The following is a 17,759-nucleotide window of genomic DNA, read 5'->3' on the forward strand; positions in this document are numbered from 1 at the left end:
ATGGGTGAGGTTGGATGGGCGAACATAAGAACTAGGAGCAGGAGTAGGCCATCTGGCCCTTCGAGCCTGCTCCGCCATTCAATGAGATCATGGCTGACCATTTGTGGACTCAGCTCCACTTTCCCACCCGAGCACCATAATCCTTTATTGCTTTATTCTTCAAAAAACTATCTACCTCTATCTTAAAAGCATTTAATGAAGGAGCCTCAACTGCTTCACTGGGCAAGGAATTCCATAGAGAGTAATTTTCATTTCATTTTCACACCCTTTGGGTGAAAAAGTTCCTCCTAAGATGAGTCCTAAATCTACTTCACCTTTATTTTGAGGCTATGCCCACTAGTTCTGCTTTCACCCGCCAGTCTAAACAACCTCCCCGCATCTATCCTATCTATTCCATTCATAATTTTATATGTTTCTATAAGATCCCCCATCCTTCTAAATGCCAACGGGTACAGTCCCAGTCTACTCAACCTCTCCTCGTAATCCATCTCCCACAACTCTGGGATTAACCTAGTGAATCTCCTCTGCACACCCTCCAGCGCCAGTACGTCCTTTCTCGGGTAAGGAGACCAAAACTGAACACAATACTCCAGGTGTGGCCTCACTAACACCTTATACAGTTGCAGCACAACCTCCAAACAATGGAGGCACAAAATTTAGGAGTGGCCAGAATTTAGTTGAGGCAATGGTGCTCTTACATAGAATCCTGAAGGCGAAATGCTTTCTTCCTTTATCAAAGGACAAAGAACAAAGAAATGTACAGCACAGGAACAGGCCCTTCGGCCCTCCAAGCCCGTGCCGACCATGCTGCCCGACTAAACTACAATCTTCTACACTTCCTGGGTCTGTATCCCTCTATTCCCATCCTATTCATGTATTTGTCAAGATGCCCCTTAAATGTCACTATCGTCCCTGCTTCCACCACCTCCTCCAGTAGCGAGTTCCAGGCACCCACTACCCTCTACGTAAAAAACTTGCCTCGTACATCTACTCTAAACCTTGCCCCTCTCACCTTAAACCTATGCCCCCTAGTAATTGACCCCTCTACCCTGGGGAAAAGCCTCTGACTATCCACTCTGTCTATGCCCCTCATAATTTTGTAGACCTCTATCAGGTCTCCCCTCAACCTCCTTTGTTCCAGTGAGAACAAACCGAGTTTATTCAACCGCTCCTCATAGCTAATGCCCTCCATACCAGGCAACATTCTGGTAAATCTCTTCTGCACCCTCTCTAAAGCCTCCACATCCTTCTGGTAGTGTGGCGACCAGAATTGAACACTATACTCCAAGTGTGGCCTAACTAAGATTCTATACAGCTGCAACATGACTTGCCAATTCTTATACTCAATGCCCCGGCCAATGAAGGCAAGCATGCCGTATGCCTTCTTGACTACCTTCTCCACCTGTGTTGCCCCTTTCAATGACCTGTGGACCTGTACTCCTAGATCTCTTTGACTTTCAATACTCTTGAGGGTTCTACCATTCACTGTATATTCCCTACCTGCATTAGACCTTCCAAAATGCATTACCTCACATTTGTCCGGATTAAACTCCATCTGCCATCTCTCCGCCCAAGTCTCCAAACAATCTAAATCCTGCTGTATCCTCTGACAGTCCTCATCGCTATCCGCAATTCCACCAACCTTTGTGTCGTCTGCAAACTTACTAATTAGACCAGTTACCTTTTCCTCCAAATCATTTATATACACTACAAACAGCAACGGTCCCAGCACTGATCCACTGGTCACAGCCCTCCAATTAGAAAAGCATCCTTCCATTGCTACTCTCTGCCTTCTATGACCTAGCCAGTTCTGTATCCACCTTGCCAGCTCACCCCTGATCCCGTGTGACTTCACCTTTTGTACTAGTCTACCATGAGGGACCTTGTCAAAGGCCTTACTGAAGTCCATACAGACAACATCCACTGCCCTACCTGCATCAATCATCTTAGTGACCTCCTCGAAAAACTCTATCAAGTTAGTGAGACACGACCTTCCCTTCACAAAACCGTGCTGCCTCTCACTAATACGTCCATTTGCTTCCAAATGGGAGTAGATCCTGTCTCGAAGAATTCTCTCCAGTAATTTCCCTACCACTGAAGTAAGGCTCACCGGCCTGAGTCAGGCTCACCGGCCTGAGTAAGGCTCACCGGCCTGAGTAAGGCTCACCGGCCATCAGTCAGTGGGAACTGAGATCTCATTTTGCAGATTGCAACCACTCAAGTGGCTGCCATCCCTATTAAGAATGGTTATCCTCTGCCAGGACCTGCCAGTTATAATTAGAAGGCAAAAAGTCAGCAGATTCAGCGGTGCCACTGGGAGGGTGGCCATTGCTAGGCCTGCACCAAGAGGAAAAGTATGTGCTTTTGCGTCTTTCAAGGACTTCAAATTGGACACGTTCCTGCAAACAATTAACCAATGCTGCATTGTGCACAGTTGCAATGGTGATATTAAAGGATATAACCATGGATTTCATGAAAAAAACTGTTGAATGAATGTCTGTCAATTGAAAATATAATAAGTAAGTAAAGTCGCCATAGTCCCAGATGGCCATAGGCGGCTTTCCCCTTTGAGGGGGGGAGAGTTCACTGGTCTTGATTTAACCTGAGGATCACCACACCTCAGGCAAAGTTGAGAAGGCGGCCCTACATGAATAACTTCAGCCGGTATGGGAATTGAAAATATAGGTAACTGGTGAGACGACATTCTGAGTGCAATGTACAGCATTAGTCTCCTAATTGAAGAAAGGGTGCAAAAATATTACAAGCGGTTCAGAGAAGATTTACTGGACTATTACAAGGAAATGGACAACTTTTCTTATGAGGAAAGGTTGGGCAGGCAAGGTTTGCATCCTTAGAAACATAGAAAATAGGAGAAGGAGGAGGCAATTCAGCCCTTTGTGCCTGCTCTGTAATTCAGTATAATCATGGCTGACCATCCAACTCAATAGCCTAATCCCCCTTTCCCCCCATATCCTTTGATCCCTTCGCCATAAGTACTTTTTTTAACTGCTTCTTGAAAACATACAAGTTTTGGCCTCAACTACTTCCTGTGGTAACGAATTCCACAGGCCAACCACTCTGGTGAAGAAATTTCTCCCCATCCCTGTCCTAAATGATCTACCCCGTATCCTCAGACTGTGAACCCTGGATCTGGACACACCCACCATTGTGAACTTCCTTTCTGTACCTATCCTGTCTAGTATTGTTAGAATTTTATAGGTTTCTATGAGATCCTCCTCATACTTCTGAACGCCAGCGAATACAATCCTAACAACTCAATCTCTCCTCATACATCTGTCCTGCCATCCCAGGAATCAGTCTGGTAAACCTTCACTGCACTCCCTCTATAACATCCTTCCTCAGATAAGGAGACCAAAACTGCACACAATATTCCAGGTGTGGCCTCACCAAGGCCCTGTATAATTGCAGCAAGACATCTCTGCTCCTGTATTCGAATCCACTCGCTATGAAGCCACTTCTTTACCGCCTGCTGCACCTGCATGCGTACCTTCAGTGACTGGTGTAGAAGGACACCCAGGTCTCATTGCACATTCCCCTCTCCTAATTTTTTTTTACAAAGTGGATAACCTTGCATTTCTCCAAATTATCCTAAGTCTGCCATTCATTTGCCCACTCACTCAACTTGTCCAAATCATACTGAAGGATCTCTGCATCCTCCTCACAGCTCACCCTCCCACCCAGCTTGGTGTCATCTGCAAAGGTGGAGATATTACAGGTTGTTCCCTCATCTAAATCATTAATATATATTGTGAATAACTGGGCCCCCTAGCACCGATCCCCGCAGTACCCCACTAGTCACTGCTCTCCAATTTGGAAAAGAACCATTAATTCCTACTCTTTGTTTCCTGACGACCAACCAATTTGTTTCCTGTCTACCAACCAATTTTCTATCCATCTCAATGCACTACCTCTAATCCCATGCACTTTACTTTTACGCACTAATCTCTTATGTGGGACTTTGTCAAAAGCCCTTTGAAAGTCCAAATATACCACATCCACTGGCTTCTCTTTGTCAACTCTACCTCAAAGAATTCCAGTTGATTTGTCAAGCATGATTTCCCCTTCATAAATCCATGCTGGCCCTGACCAATCTTGCTACTATCTTCTCAGTGCTCTGTTATAAAATCTTTGATGATGGATTCTAGAATTTCCCCACTACTGACGTCAGGCTTACTGGTCCTTAATTCCCAGTTTTTTCTCTACCTCCCTTTTTAAATAGTAGAGTTACATTAGGTACCCTCCAATCTGCAGGAACTATTCCAGAGTCTATAGAATCCTGGAAGATGACCCTCAATGCATCCACTATTTATCGAGCCACTTTCTTGTGGCACGGTAGCACAGTGGTTAGCACTGTTGCTTTTTAGAGCCAGGGTCCCAGGTTTGATTTTCGCTTTGGTCATTGTCTCCCCATGTCTGCGTGGGTTTCCTTCAGATGTTCGCATTTCCTCCTACAAGCCCCGAAGGTCGTGCTTATTAGGTGAACTGTACATTCAGAATTTTCCCTCTGTGTACCCAAACCGGGGGCCGGAGTGTGGCGACCAGAGGATTTTCACAGTAACTTCATTGTAGTGTTAATGTAAGCCACTTGTGACCATAATAAAGATTATAATTATTAAGTACTCTGGGATGTAGATTATCAGGCCCAGGGGACTGAACAGCCTTCAATCCCATCAATTTCCCCAACACCATTTCTCTACTAATATTGATCTCCTCAGTTCCTCCCTCTCACTAAACCCTACGTTCCCCAATATTTCTGGTATCTGATTTGTGTCCTCCTTTTGTGAAGATGGAACCAAAGTATGTGTTTAGTTGCTCAGCCATTTCTTTGTCCCCTATTATACATTCCCCTGTTTCTGATGGTACATTTGGCTTCACCAATCTTTTTCTCTTCACATATCTATATAAACCTTTACAGTCAGTTTTTATGTTCCCCACAAGCTTACTCTCATACATAATTTTTTCTTCCTTAATCAATCCCTTGGTCCTTCTTTGCTGAATTCTAAAGTGCTCCCAAACCTCAGATCTGTTCTTTTTCTTGGCCAATTTGTATGCTTCTTCCTACCTCTATTTCCCTTGTAAGCCATGTAGTGCCACCTTTCCCCTTCTACCATATTATGGTCCCTCATTCCAAGGGGTCTTGCACAACTAGATTGCCAATGATTCCGTTCTCATTACACAGTACCCAGTCTAGAATGGCCTATTCTCTAGTTGGTACTTCAACATATTTGTCCAGATAACCACCCCATAAACACTCCAAGAATAATTCCTCTAGTGTATTGTGGCTAATTGGATTTGCCCAATCTATATGCAGATTCAAACCACCCATAATTAAAGATGTTCCTTTATCACATGTGTCTCTAATGTCCTGTGTAATGCTATTTGCAACATCACCAGTGCAGTTTGGGGGTCTATGTACGATGCCCACTAATGTTTTTTGCTCCTTTGTGTTTCTCAGCTCTACCCATACAGATTCCACGTTGTCAGAGCTATTATCCTTCCTCACTATTGCATTAATTTCCTCTTTAACCAGCACTGTCACTCCACTGCCTCTTCTTTTGTGTCTGTCCTTCCTAAATACTGAATACCCCATGACATTCCGTTCCCATCCCTGGTCACCCTGCAGTCTTGTCTCCGTAATCCCAATTATATCATACCCTTTTACATCTATTTGCATGATTAGTTCATCCGCTTTATTGCGAATGCTCTGTGCATTCAAGCACAAAACCTTTACACTTGTCTTTTCAACATTACTTGTCTCGCTCCCAATATTTTTCACTGTGGTCTTGTTTGAATTTGGTCCTTGGTTTCTCTGCCTATCACTTTTCTTATTCCCCTTTCTGTATTTTGTTTTGTCCTTGTTTCCTCCTCCTCTGACTCCTTGCATTGGTTCCCATCCCCTTTCCATTTTACTTTAAACCCTCCCAAACCACGAGCAAATACTCCCCCTCAGGCATCAGTACCAATCCTGCCCAGGTGTAACCCATCCAGTTTGTACTGATCCCACCGCCCCAACTGGAATATAGGTGACCTGAGTAAAAGCTTTAATATCCTGAGAGATCTTGACAGGGTTGGTGGGAAGAGGATGTTTCCGCTTGTGGGAGAATCTAGAACTAGGGGTCACTTTAAAAAATAAAGGGCCGCCCATTTAAGACCGAGATGAGGAGAAATATTTTCTCCCAGAGGGTAGTGAGTCTTTGGAACTCGCTCTTCAAAGGGAAGTGGAAGAAGAGTCGTTGAATATGTTTAAGGCAGAACCGGATAAATTCTTGATAAACAAGGATGAAAATTTATTGGGGATAGGGGGGGGAGGGTATAATCAGATCAGCTATGATCTTAATTTATTAAAAAAATAATCTTTATTGTCACAACTAGGCTTACATTATCACTGCAATGAAGTTACTGTGAAAAGCCCCTAGTCACCACATTCCGGCGCCTTTTCGGGTACACGGAGGGAGAATTCAGAATGTCCAATTCACCTCACGGCATGTCTCTCGGGACTTGTTAAATTGTGGAGCAGGTTCAAGGGGCCGAGTAGCCTATTCCTAATTCGTATGTTTGCACATATATGACCTTTATTTTGAACCTAAGAAGCTTCAAGAAAAGGCTACTAATAACAACACACTAGTAATTTGTTGGACGTGTGCAAGTTGCAGTAGCACAGTGGTTAGCACTGTTGCTTTACAGCTCCAGGGACCCGGGTTCGATTCCTGGCTTGGGTCACTGTATGTGCGGAGTCTGCACATTCTCCCCATGTCTGCGTGGGTTTCCTCCGGGTGCACTGGTTTCCTCCCATAAGTCCCGAAAGACGTGCTTGTTAGGTGATTTAGACATTCTGAATTCTCCCTCAGTGTACACGAATAGGTGGCGGAGTGTGGCGACTAGGGGATTTTCACAGCAACTTCATTGCAGTATAATGTAAGTCTACTTGTGACAGTAATAAAGATTATTATTATTACATCCATTCTAAGGATTGTGTAATTTTTCTCAGATTCCCCTTTTGATTGCTCTCAGTTAAATGACCTTACTTTCTTATACTTCAATCCTTCTTTCTAGAAATGTATCTAGATATCACTGAACCCATTTTCCTCAATATTTAATTTTAATTTTCACCTTCTGGTTTTGAGCACTTTGGTCAGATCAAGTTTCCCTGGACTTGCACGATTGTGATTCAATCAAAGTTTATTTAATATCAGTCTTGAGGAACAAAGCAGTGTTCATTCCAAATTTTCAATGTTTTTTTACCTATGAATTTTCACTTTTGTCCCACCTAGATTTGAATAAGGCTGTGCATGCTTTCAACAATAAAAACTTTTGTGGCCTGAAAACAGTTGCTGAGCACTTGCCAAGAACACGGTGTCTCCATGTTATTCCGTTGCCTGAAGCAATAGTACAGGATTATCTAGTATTGTACTTTGAACGCTACCTGAGATGTGATAACAATGTGGAAGTTCATATGGACAAATCTACACAGTCTGCAATAATGACTTTTCCAAACCCAGAAGGTAATTCTCAATGTATATTGATGATTTGGACCTGGGTATAGAGAGCACAATCTCAAAATTTGATGACACAAAAGTAAAAGGTTTGGTAAGTATTTGAGGGGGAATACAAAAAGACATTGGGGTGGCCAAGCCAAGTTAGTGCAGTGGGTACACAGATGGCAATGCAATTCAACGTGGAATAAATGTGGAATAATACATGACGAAAAAGAAAATGCTGGAAAATCTCAGCAAGTCTGGCAGCATCTGTAGGGAGAGAAAAGAGCTAACGTTTCGAGTCCAATGACTCTTTATCAAAGCTGGAGCTTTGCACCGGGATGACGCCAGCACATGCACCCGCAGTAATTTGCTTTTAATCGTTTCAGATTCCAGCATCCGCAGTAATTTGCTTTTATCTTGTGAAATAATATATAACTGGAAAAAGATAAAGACTGGGATTTTCTGCTCCCCATCAGCAGCAGGCATCATCGTGGGCATGATGGGAAAATTTGGAAAATTTTCTGACCCATCTGTGACTATATCTGCCGCTGGCGGGACTGGGAAATCCTGCTGAAAGAAGATATGTAATGAGAAAAACGCATCGCTGAAAAGCGAGTCTTAAAGACTTAATTGTTTAATTCTCTAAGTGTAGTACAAATCAAGCAATAAAAAAGCCAATGAGACTTTGGATATTATAAAAGTAAAGATTTTTTTTCCCAAAAATTGTTTAAGATGCAGACTATTGGGAGAGATTTTTGAGCACCCCATGATAAAAAGTTTATGCAGTACAATATTGATGAACCAGGATTGGGCAGCACGGTAGCACAATGGGTAGCACTGTTGCTTCACAGCTCCAGGGTCCCAGGCTTGGGTCACTGTCTGTGCGGAGTCTGCACGTTATCCAGTGTCTGCATGGGTTTCCTCCGGATGCTCCGGTTTCCTCCCACAAGTCCCGAAAGACGTGCCTGTTAGGAGAATTGGACATTCTGAATTCTCCCTCTGTACCTGAACAGGCGCCGGAATGTAGCGACGAGGGGACAGTAACTTAATTGCAGTGTTAATGTAAGCCTACTTGTGACAATAAAGATTATTAAATTAAAAATTAATGCCAGGGTTGGTAAACTATATTTATGAGGATTGACCTGAAATCCTGGAATTATTTCCACTCCAGCAGAGAAGGCTATTTGGTGATTTAATGGAAGTAATATTACAAAGAGCTTGATAACTTTTTCTTATTCTATTTCCTTTGTTTGGTGTGTCAGTGATGAGAGTCATCAATTTAAAATTAACATTAAGATAAATCAGTTTTGAGGAATTTTTTATACAGAGGAATGTTGGAACATAGATTCCTTTCTCCCAGGAGCTAGTTGTCATTAACATAAAACTTTCGAAATATTTGAATTTGAGGATGATGTAAAGCTATTGGCGAAGAAGTAAATAGTAAGATTAGTTTTGTATTGCATTGGCAAAAAGGCTGCTTCGACATAATGGACACACACAACATCCTGTGTTGAAAACTTATAAAGTTCTAACTGTCAATAATTTATTATCTTGATACTTCTATATTCAGTTTATTAATTTAAAATTAAATAACTTTCTTTTTTTAAATTCAGCGGTTGAATGCGTTCTATCCAAAACACATGGCATAAAAGGTCACACTTTGAAAATGCATCGTTATTATGAAGGCGAGAAGTTAACAGAATTTGCATCTGAGCAAGACAGAAATGACTCTCGGCCTTTAAAGAAGGACAAAACAGACTCTGAATCACTGACCCAAAAGAATGAAGACGAAACTAAATTTACAAGCAGTTTTGTAACAGAGGAATGTGATTTCAAAAACAAGTATTATGTATCGATTTTGAAGAACCAGCATCTAGACAAAGACTATCCTACTGTTCAGCTGAATTTTGATATGATGCAAAATATTGTACAAATTACAGGGATGGAAAACGATGTTTTAAAAGTTCAAATAAAACTGCTCAATAAAGGACACCAAATAACAAACAAAATCATACATTTATCAGAACATTTGAGAATATTTTTGACCCAATTAAGCAATGAAGGTTTCCTTACACAAATGTTTTTGGACTCTGGAATTAACGCAGCATATTCATATGATGATGCTGAAGATAAAGGAGTATTGTACGCAGCATCAGAAAAAGACCGACAAAAAGCTGAAGAAAAACTGAAGATGACTTTTACAGAAGTAACAATGCCAATTCCAGTAAACTTTTACATGGACAGTGCAAATAATTTCAAACTGTTCATAGAGAAAATCACAGCATCTGTGATTAGAGAACATTTGGAATTAAAAGATATAAAAGAAAAATACTTACTGCAGCACTCCCTGGAAGCAAAAGATACTTCAGGCCAATTTGCCTGTATCATCCTTGTTGGGTACAGGATCATTGCTGAAGATGTGATAGTGCGCATTGAAAAGTACATGGATGAAAATTGCATGAAGGATTTCTTTATTGAAGTTCCATTACTGGGTGTCTTTGAATATACCCAGAGGTTTGTGAACTTTTCAGACATACTCCAAAATGTAAATGTAGATTTTGTGAAGAATGAGCAATCATTGGGTCTACAGATTCAAGTAAGTATGAAAGCTGCAACACAAACACAAACTATAATAATGGACATGTTGAAACAAGTTAAAATGCAGAGAAAACGTCTGCACAATCCTGGAGCTGTTCAGTTTTTTGCTAAAAACCAGGACCTTTTGAAGAAACTGGAAAACCCTTACCAATGTGTAATCTACATAGAGAATCAAGAAGGTCAACAAAAAGATCTTTCTCTTTCCAATAAACTGGAAACCATATCATCAGTCATGTTTCTGAACAAGTTCAAAATCTCAGTTGTGAAACATAATATTGCAATTCACGAAGTTGATGCAATTCTACACCTGACAAATGAGAAGTTTGATTGTTCCACTGGATTGTCAAAAACCCTTATAGAAACTGGTGGTCCTGAATTTCAAGAAAGCATTAATAGACTGAGAAAGCGCCAACACCTCATAAAAGACAATGCTGTGCTTCAAAGCAGCCCTGGAAAATTATCATGCTCTGCAGTCTTCCATGCCAAATGGACAAAATCAGATAGGCAAGAAGAAAACGTTCTTAAGAAGATCATATTGGCAGTTTTGAATTTGACGAATGAACAGCTTTTTACATCTATTGCAATTCCAGTGTTTATGTTGGGAGAGTCCTCAACATGGGTTATGGTAAAAGCCATCAAAGAATATTGTGAGAAATCCAGAAAATCTGATGCAAATCTGACTGACATCAGACTTGTCAGTACTGATGATGCCTCTATTAAAACAATGAAGAAAGCCGTTAAACAGATAATAGAACCCGAAGGTAAACATTCAAAGATGCCAGCTGTGATGAAGTTGGCCTTAAAACATGAAAAGAAAAACGTACCAGCAAACCCAGCCCTAAGACCCCAGCAAGAAGCCAGCAGGCTACCCAGCGATTCCAAAGTACAGCCAGACACTGCTGTAACTGAAATAAATCCAGCCAACTCGAATGACAGATTTCTAAAATGTGATGGATTAAAGGTGATTCTGGTGAAAGGAAACATTGGTGAACAAAAGGTAAAATAAATAGTGAACTGCTGAAGTGCAGGGATGGGAAATTGGGCTTGTGAGCACATATTTATGGATGACATCTGTGTCCCTGAACCTCACATGTCACTTATGGCATGTGCACATATCTGTGGTGTAAAAAGAGCCTGAACCATATTTTAAGCACTAACATGCAAGTTGAATGACTGCTGGTAATTTTCACAACAGCCAGATTGTGGCATGAATTAGCTTGCAACGCTGATTTGATGTCATGCCACTATTTTGGATAATGGGCTCCAAGTAACTTCTCTTAACCTTGCACAGCTGGGCATGCGATCAGCAGCAAGAAGGACCCTTTCCCTGCTAATGCTATTCAAAGCAATCAACTGCTTGTAGGTTAATTGCTGGTTGCAGGCTGTAGGAGGTGCTTGGTGTTTACCATAGTTGTTCAAAGTTGCAAATTCTATTAAACCCTAACAATATTTGAGATTTCTGCACTAAAGAATCACAAAAGTGTTACAACACAGAAGGAGGCCATTTGGCTCATTATGTCTGCCCCAGCTCTCCAAACTAGCATTGTGGCTTAAGTGTCATTCCCTGCCTTTTCCCAATACCCCTACACATTGTTTTATTCAAGCACTCATCTAATGCCCTCTTGAACTCCTCGAAAAAAAGTGCCTCCACCACACTTCCAGGCAGTGCATTCAAGAGCCATACAACTCGTTGTGTGAAATTGTTTTTTTTCCTATCACATTTGAGCAACTGCATATAAAGTGTCTTTCATGACGACCAGCATTTCCAGAGCACTTTATGGCCAATTAAATAATTTGAAATTTTTTATTCTTTCTTGCGATGTGAGTGTCACTTGCAAGGCCAGCAAGGTGAGCTGCCTTCTTGAATGGCTGCAATTCATCTAGCCTTGATATATCAATAGTCTTGTTAGGAAGAGAGTTTCAGGTTTTGATTCAATGACAATGAAAGAGTAGAGATATAGTCCCAAGTTAGGCTGTGGCTCCAGGGGGAATTGCAGATGGCAGTGTTCCTATGTATCTACTGCCCATGTCCTTCTAGGTGGTGGAGGTTGCAGGCCTGGAGGTGCTATTGATGGAGGCTTGGTGAGGGGCTGCAGAGCACTTTGTTTATGTTACGCACTGCTGTCATTATGGACCAATGAAGTGAGTTAATGTTTAAGGGAGTGGATGGGGTGCCAATCAAGCAGGTTGTTTAGTCCTGGATGGTGTCAGGTTAGGATTGTTCTTGGAGCCGCACTAATCCAGGCAAGGGAAGAGTATTCAATCATACTCTTTCTTGTGCTTTGTAAATGGTGGACACGCTTTGGGGAGTCAGGAGGTAAGATGCTTGCCGCAGGTTTCATTGCATTTGAATTGCTCTTGTAGCCACAGTATTTATGTGGCTGGTCCATGAGAACATTGGCAGAAAAGAAATAGGAGTAGGTGGTATGGGCCCACGACCCTGCTCCAACATTCAATAAGATCACAATGTGATTGTGGCATTAACTCTATCTCCCTTTGTAGTCAAAACTGTTTAACTCTGCCTTAACTATATTCCATAATCCAATCTCCCTTCCTCTCTGTAGAAAAGAATTCCAAAGATAAACGACTCTTAAGAGAAGAAATTCCTCCTCATCTCCATCTTAAACGGGAGACCCCTTATTTATAACAGGTTCAAGTTTTGCTAGTAGGAGAAGGTGGTTGTGGAGTGTTTTTTTTCATGGTTGAAGGTAACTTGAACTCAGGAGAGCTGTTTGAACTCCATGTTGATTTAAGGTTTTTTTAAAATCTGCTGAAGGCTGTATTTTGTCTAGTTCATTCATGGGATGTGGGTATCTCTGGCTGGGCCAGTATTTACTGTCCATCCCTAATGACCCCTGAGAAGATGGTGGTGAGCTGCCTTCTTGAACTACTGCAGTACATGTGCTTTAGAGGCACCACACTGCTGTTAGAGAGAGGATTCCAGGATTTTGACCCAGCGACAGTGAAGAAACGATATATTTACAATCAGAGTTTATGCTGCCTTTGTATTTGAGATGATATGGTCATGGGTTTGGAAGTGTAGCCACCTGGGTTGGCCACTTCCCGACTTTAAAATGGTGACCCACAAAGACGACAGGGAAATTCAGTCAACAAGGGCAAAACAAGCAAGTGCAAAGTTTCATGTGTATTAGACTTTGCAGAAAGCCAGACAGCACTGAAACTACCGACCATCTGAATACTAATGAGCGATCCCCGGGACCAATTGGAAACATTTTAGTAAAACAAGGTCAAGCCAGACTCCTCGGCGCCAGCAGGAGCCAAGACAAAGGAAGGCCAACGGACACCTAGGGACCGCCCAGCAATCAGGGAACAACTCCAGTATTGGAGAAATCGATCCAAGTGATCGGAACCTAGTCCAATCACATGGAACCAGGTACGGGATCCGCCCAAAGGGGCGGGAAGCCCCTGGGGACTATAACGTAGAGTCCCCAAGTTCAATTTGTTCTTCTTGGCAGGGTCACTCAGCAGCTCGAACCAACTCTTGACAGTGACCTGCCTAGCTGCTACATCAACCAAGTAAGTCTCCAGTCAATGCATGCTACGAGATAGGCGCTCCTAGCTACCAGTCCATACCAGCTTTGAAGCCTGCAAATTCAGAATCCGAACGAAAGGCCATTTGTTCCCCTGACCTGATGGGCCAGCTCCAAAGCTAAGTATAGGTCTATAGTATAGAGATAGTCTAGTAAGTCGAGTTTTATGCATGAGTAGTGATTGACTGTGTATAATAAATGTGTTTTGATTCAAAACTTACTAACTGGTGTATTGAGTTATTGATCAGTACTTGAACTTGAACCTCGTGGTGGTATCATAAAGATACCTGGTGACTCGAGAGCAAAGGTTATAAAACAGAGCAAATTGAACCAACCATAAGTTAGCAACAGAAGGTGCTGTTCAGCCAGGTTTAGTGAGTTCCTGCAGTGCATCTTGTAGATCCGGGTTTTTCAAAGTGCAGACCATGGGATAGATGCCAGAAGGTCGCGGAGTCCGCATCCGGTAACAATTCTGTGATTCATAGGGGTGAAGCCGCTCCCCTGTAAAAACAAAAATTTAACAAGTCATCAACTCAACATAACGCTCAGAGGTAACACCACGGGTCCCCCTGGCCGTGCTATCTATATTCTGTGTCAGGACAGGAACTGTTTCCAATTTGCTCCATTGGACCGTTTATCAATGCTTTGGCAACATAATGATCTTCTACCTTTGCGTGCGTGCGTGTGGTGAGTTTACCAACAGATACTTGCTTCTGAAACTTCACCATGTCACTGTGAATATTCCTGGGTAGATTAGGGGCCCAGAAGAGGTGGCAGGGGGACGTTGGAAGCAATCTTTCGGAGGTGTCTAATTAAAAAGCCACCTCTGGGAACCCTGTCTATATCGGCACAGTGTCCAGCTTTCAACATCGGGTGGTTTATTCTGTGAACGACGTGGATAGGACCGCTGCCACCCTTGCAGTTTGGTTCTGCTGAGGAGCCAGCAGCGTGTGTGTCAGCGACACCATGGAGGTGCCTTCACTGGGAGGCAATTTGCTGCCCTTCTTGGAGACATCAGTCTCCATGAGGTGACTGCAATGGCATGCCTTCTGGTTGGGGAGACATAAGCATATCACATTGTCACAATTGAATATCTGAAAAAATAATTAATATCTGAGAAAACTTTGTTCAATGTCCATTCTGTCAGATTAATGACAACCAGGACTGCTAGTTTGCCAGTTGTCCGTGGGGCAATTTTAGTGTTGTCAGGATTTTATAGTCAATATTGAATGAGTTTTAGAATCTCAACCAGTGGAAATAGTTTATCTTTATGTGTCATGTCTATTCCTGTTAATATCAGATCACTCCTTAACCTTCTTGAAGGAGGATGCACGCATTCTAGCACCCACCAGAGTCCTCCGTTTTTGGCCCTTTTAACCCAGTTCCCAGGTGTAATTTGTGGACAGACCTGTCCCATTTGTTAGATCTTTGCAAAAAGATGTCAAAGACCACAAAAAAGAATACTGGAAAGAAGGGTACGAGTGGTAGCCGTTCAGAGGAACTGGGGAAGGTGCGGAGTATTTGGGAACAAAGGTGGTGGAGGCAAGCTCACCGGGTGGGGCTGCATCTATTACTGTGGATAAGCTGATGGAGGTAATGGTAGCTGAATTTGAGAGACCATTCAGCAAGCATTTTGTGAGGCACGGGAGGAATATGATGGAGACCTTCAAAGTTGGTGGGGGTCACATTGGGCCTGATCGAGGAAGTATTAAGATACTGGGAAAGACCTCCGAGACAGTACGGGTTAGGGTGCATGGTGAGGTGCTGAAGGGGGTGGAGGAGACCCTGTTGTGACACAGTGACCAGATAGCCTCACTGGAAGCTGAGCTGTTGATGGTGGAAGACATCATGGAACAAGGGTCTGAGGGCTAAGACTGAGGACCTGGAGAATAGGTCAAGGAGAACTCTTTCTCCCCTGGGTGGGTGAACCTCCAAGGGTCTACCGCCCCCATCTGCTCCATAAAGCAACCAAGTTCCTTCAAGGTTTTCCCTGTTTTGGGGTTCAAACTGTCTGTCCTTAGGTCCTGTACACAGTTAAAATCTCCCCCCACCCCATGATCAGCCGGTGTCTCGCTATGTTGGGGATTTCCATCATGGTATTTTTAATTAATTTCGTGTCAGCCCAGTTAGGAGTGTACATGTTAAGTACTACTGGTGCCCCACCTAGGACCCTGCTGTCCACAACGTACCGTCCTCCTGGGTCGGTAATTGTCTTCGTCGCCTTAAACATCATCTTCTTATTGATCAGTATTGCGACCTCCCTGGGCCTGGTCCTCATCCCGTAACAGGAATGGTCGGTAAGTCCTACCAAGCCCTTCCCTACCTGCAGTCAGTCCTGCTCTCTCATGTGTGTGTCTTGGAGGAAGACTATGTCAGCTCTCATGTTTCTTAGGTGGGTGAAGATTCTGAATCTTTTCACTGGGCCGTTAAGTCCCCTGACGTTCCAGGTGACTATACTGGTGTTTTTTTTTTTGTCCCCCCGCTCCTGTGGGGTTAACCATACTTACCTGGTGGACTCGCCCCTGCACTCCGGGATTTCGCTTTGTTAGGGGGCCGTCCAAGATGGCCACCATCACTGCTCTCCCCATGCAGTCGGGTCCCTGCGCTCCGGGGTTTCCCTTTGTCCAGGGGGTACCCAACATGACCGGCAGCAGTGCATCCGCCATGTGGGTGTGCCCTGCACTCCGGGGTTTTCCTTTGTCCAGGGGGCACCCAACATGACCGCCAACTGTGCATCCGCCACGTGGATAGGTCCCTGCACTCTGGGATCTCCCTTCACCCAGACACCTTACTCGGTGGTTGCTTGCAGTGCTTCTTTGCTCCGGGCCCCTGGTTGCGACCCTTTGTAGCCATATTACCGCTTTCGCTCTGCTCCTGTTTTTTTCCTTTCCCTATGTCCCTCTCCCTCCCCAGTCCCTCCTTCCCCCCCCCCCGTCTCCCTTCCCCCAGCTCTTTTCCCCCTTTGCTCCCCCGCCCCACTGTTTGTTCCCCCCACCCCTGCTTAGCGCTGTCCCCCCTGTCGGGGACGCGCCGCAGCCATTATCTGCTACATGCTCCCGGCGCTAGCTTTCCCGCTAGTGTTGGGGGACCCCCCCCCCACCTCATTCCTGGGAGTCACTGCCCCGTTTTTATCTCGCCCGTTCTTTCCCCGTCTTACCCTGCCACTCCGCTTTCCCCTTTTCCGCTGCTCTGGGTCTCTCGAATGAGGCCACGTTCTTCTGCGTGAAGTGATCTCTCAGGTGGTGGCTTACTGCTTGTCATTCAGGATGTGTTTGGGGGGAGGGGGAGAGGTGCTTCTCCCCCCCCCCCCCAAAGAAAATTAGGCTCGTTGCCGTGCTGTCGTTCCTTGCCAGCGGCCCTTTATCGCTTCCCCTGCTGTCACTGCTCCAATCCGCACTCCACGCCGAACTTGTCTGCCTTGGCAGCGCCCGTAAAAAAAAAAAGTGTTCCTTGCCTTGGTATGTGACCCAGATTTTGTTGGTTGCAGCATACCAAAGCATACGCTGTTCTTGTACAGTGCTGCCTTCGCCCTGTGAAATTCCGCCCAGTGCTAAGCCAAGTCAGCCCCAGGTCAGCCCCAATGTCCTGGTATATTCTTACTTTGTGTCCTTCCCAGCTGCAGTTCTTGAACTGGTGCAGTTTGGCTATTACCGCTCTCGGTTGTTCCCCGGCTTTGGGTTTCGGATGCAGCGACCGGTGGGCCCTGTCTATTTCTGGTAGGTTGGGGAAAGTTTCCCTTCCCACCAGGTTGCCCAGCATCTGGGCCACGTAGTTCGAAGGGTCCCTGCCCTCGATTCCCTCCGGTCGGCCCACGATCTGCAGGTTTGGAAGTGTGAGTAACCCGGGTGGGAGGGGTCTTTGATTATGCTGCCCGCTTTCCCAAGGCAGTGGGAGGTGTAGATAGTTAATGGATGGGAGGCAGGTCCGCGTGATGGACTTGGTTCTGTTCACGACTCTCTGTAGTTTCTTATGGTCAAGAGTCAATGTGGACATGCCCTTAGTTTCCTGAGGAAGTATAGGCGCTATTGTGCTATCTTGGCCGTAGCGTCGACGTGGGTGGACCAGGACAGATTGTTGATGATGTGCACACCTAGGAATTTGAAGCTGTCAA

The 17,759-nt window shown here is 44.1% G+C and overlaps 1 protein-coding gene across 2 annotated transcripts in view; it reads left to right on the top strand.

Moving 5' to 3' along the window:
* Window positions 1-17,759, top strand: part of LOC140424806 (protein mono-ADP-ribosyltransferase PARP14-like) — a 163,375-nt gene that overhangs the window by 43,697 nt on the left and 101,919 nt on the right. For both annotated transcript variants that reach the window (XM_072508229.1, XM_072508230.1), the window contains exons 5-6: window positions 7,293-7,523; window positions 9,113-11,094. In XM_072508229.1, coding sequence (XP_072364330.1) covers window positions 7,293-7,523; window positions 9,113-11,094 — 2,213 coding nt within the window. The remainder of the gene's footprint in view (window positions 1-7,292; window positions 7,524-9,112; window positions 11,095-17,759) is intronic.

The sequence above is a fragment of the Scyliorhinus torazame genome, chromosome 6 (assembly GCF_047496885.1).
Source record: "Scyliorhinus torazame isolate Kashiwa2021f chromosome 6, sScyTor2.1, whole genome shotgun sequence".
NCBI lineage: Eukaryota > Metazoa > Chordata > Chondrichthyes > Carcharhiniformes > Scyliorhinidae > Scyliorhinus > Scyliorhinus torazame.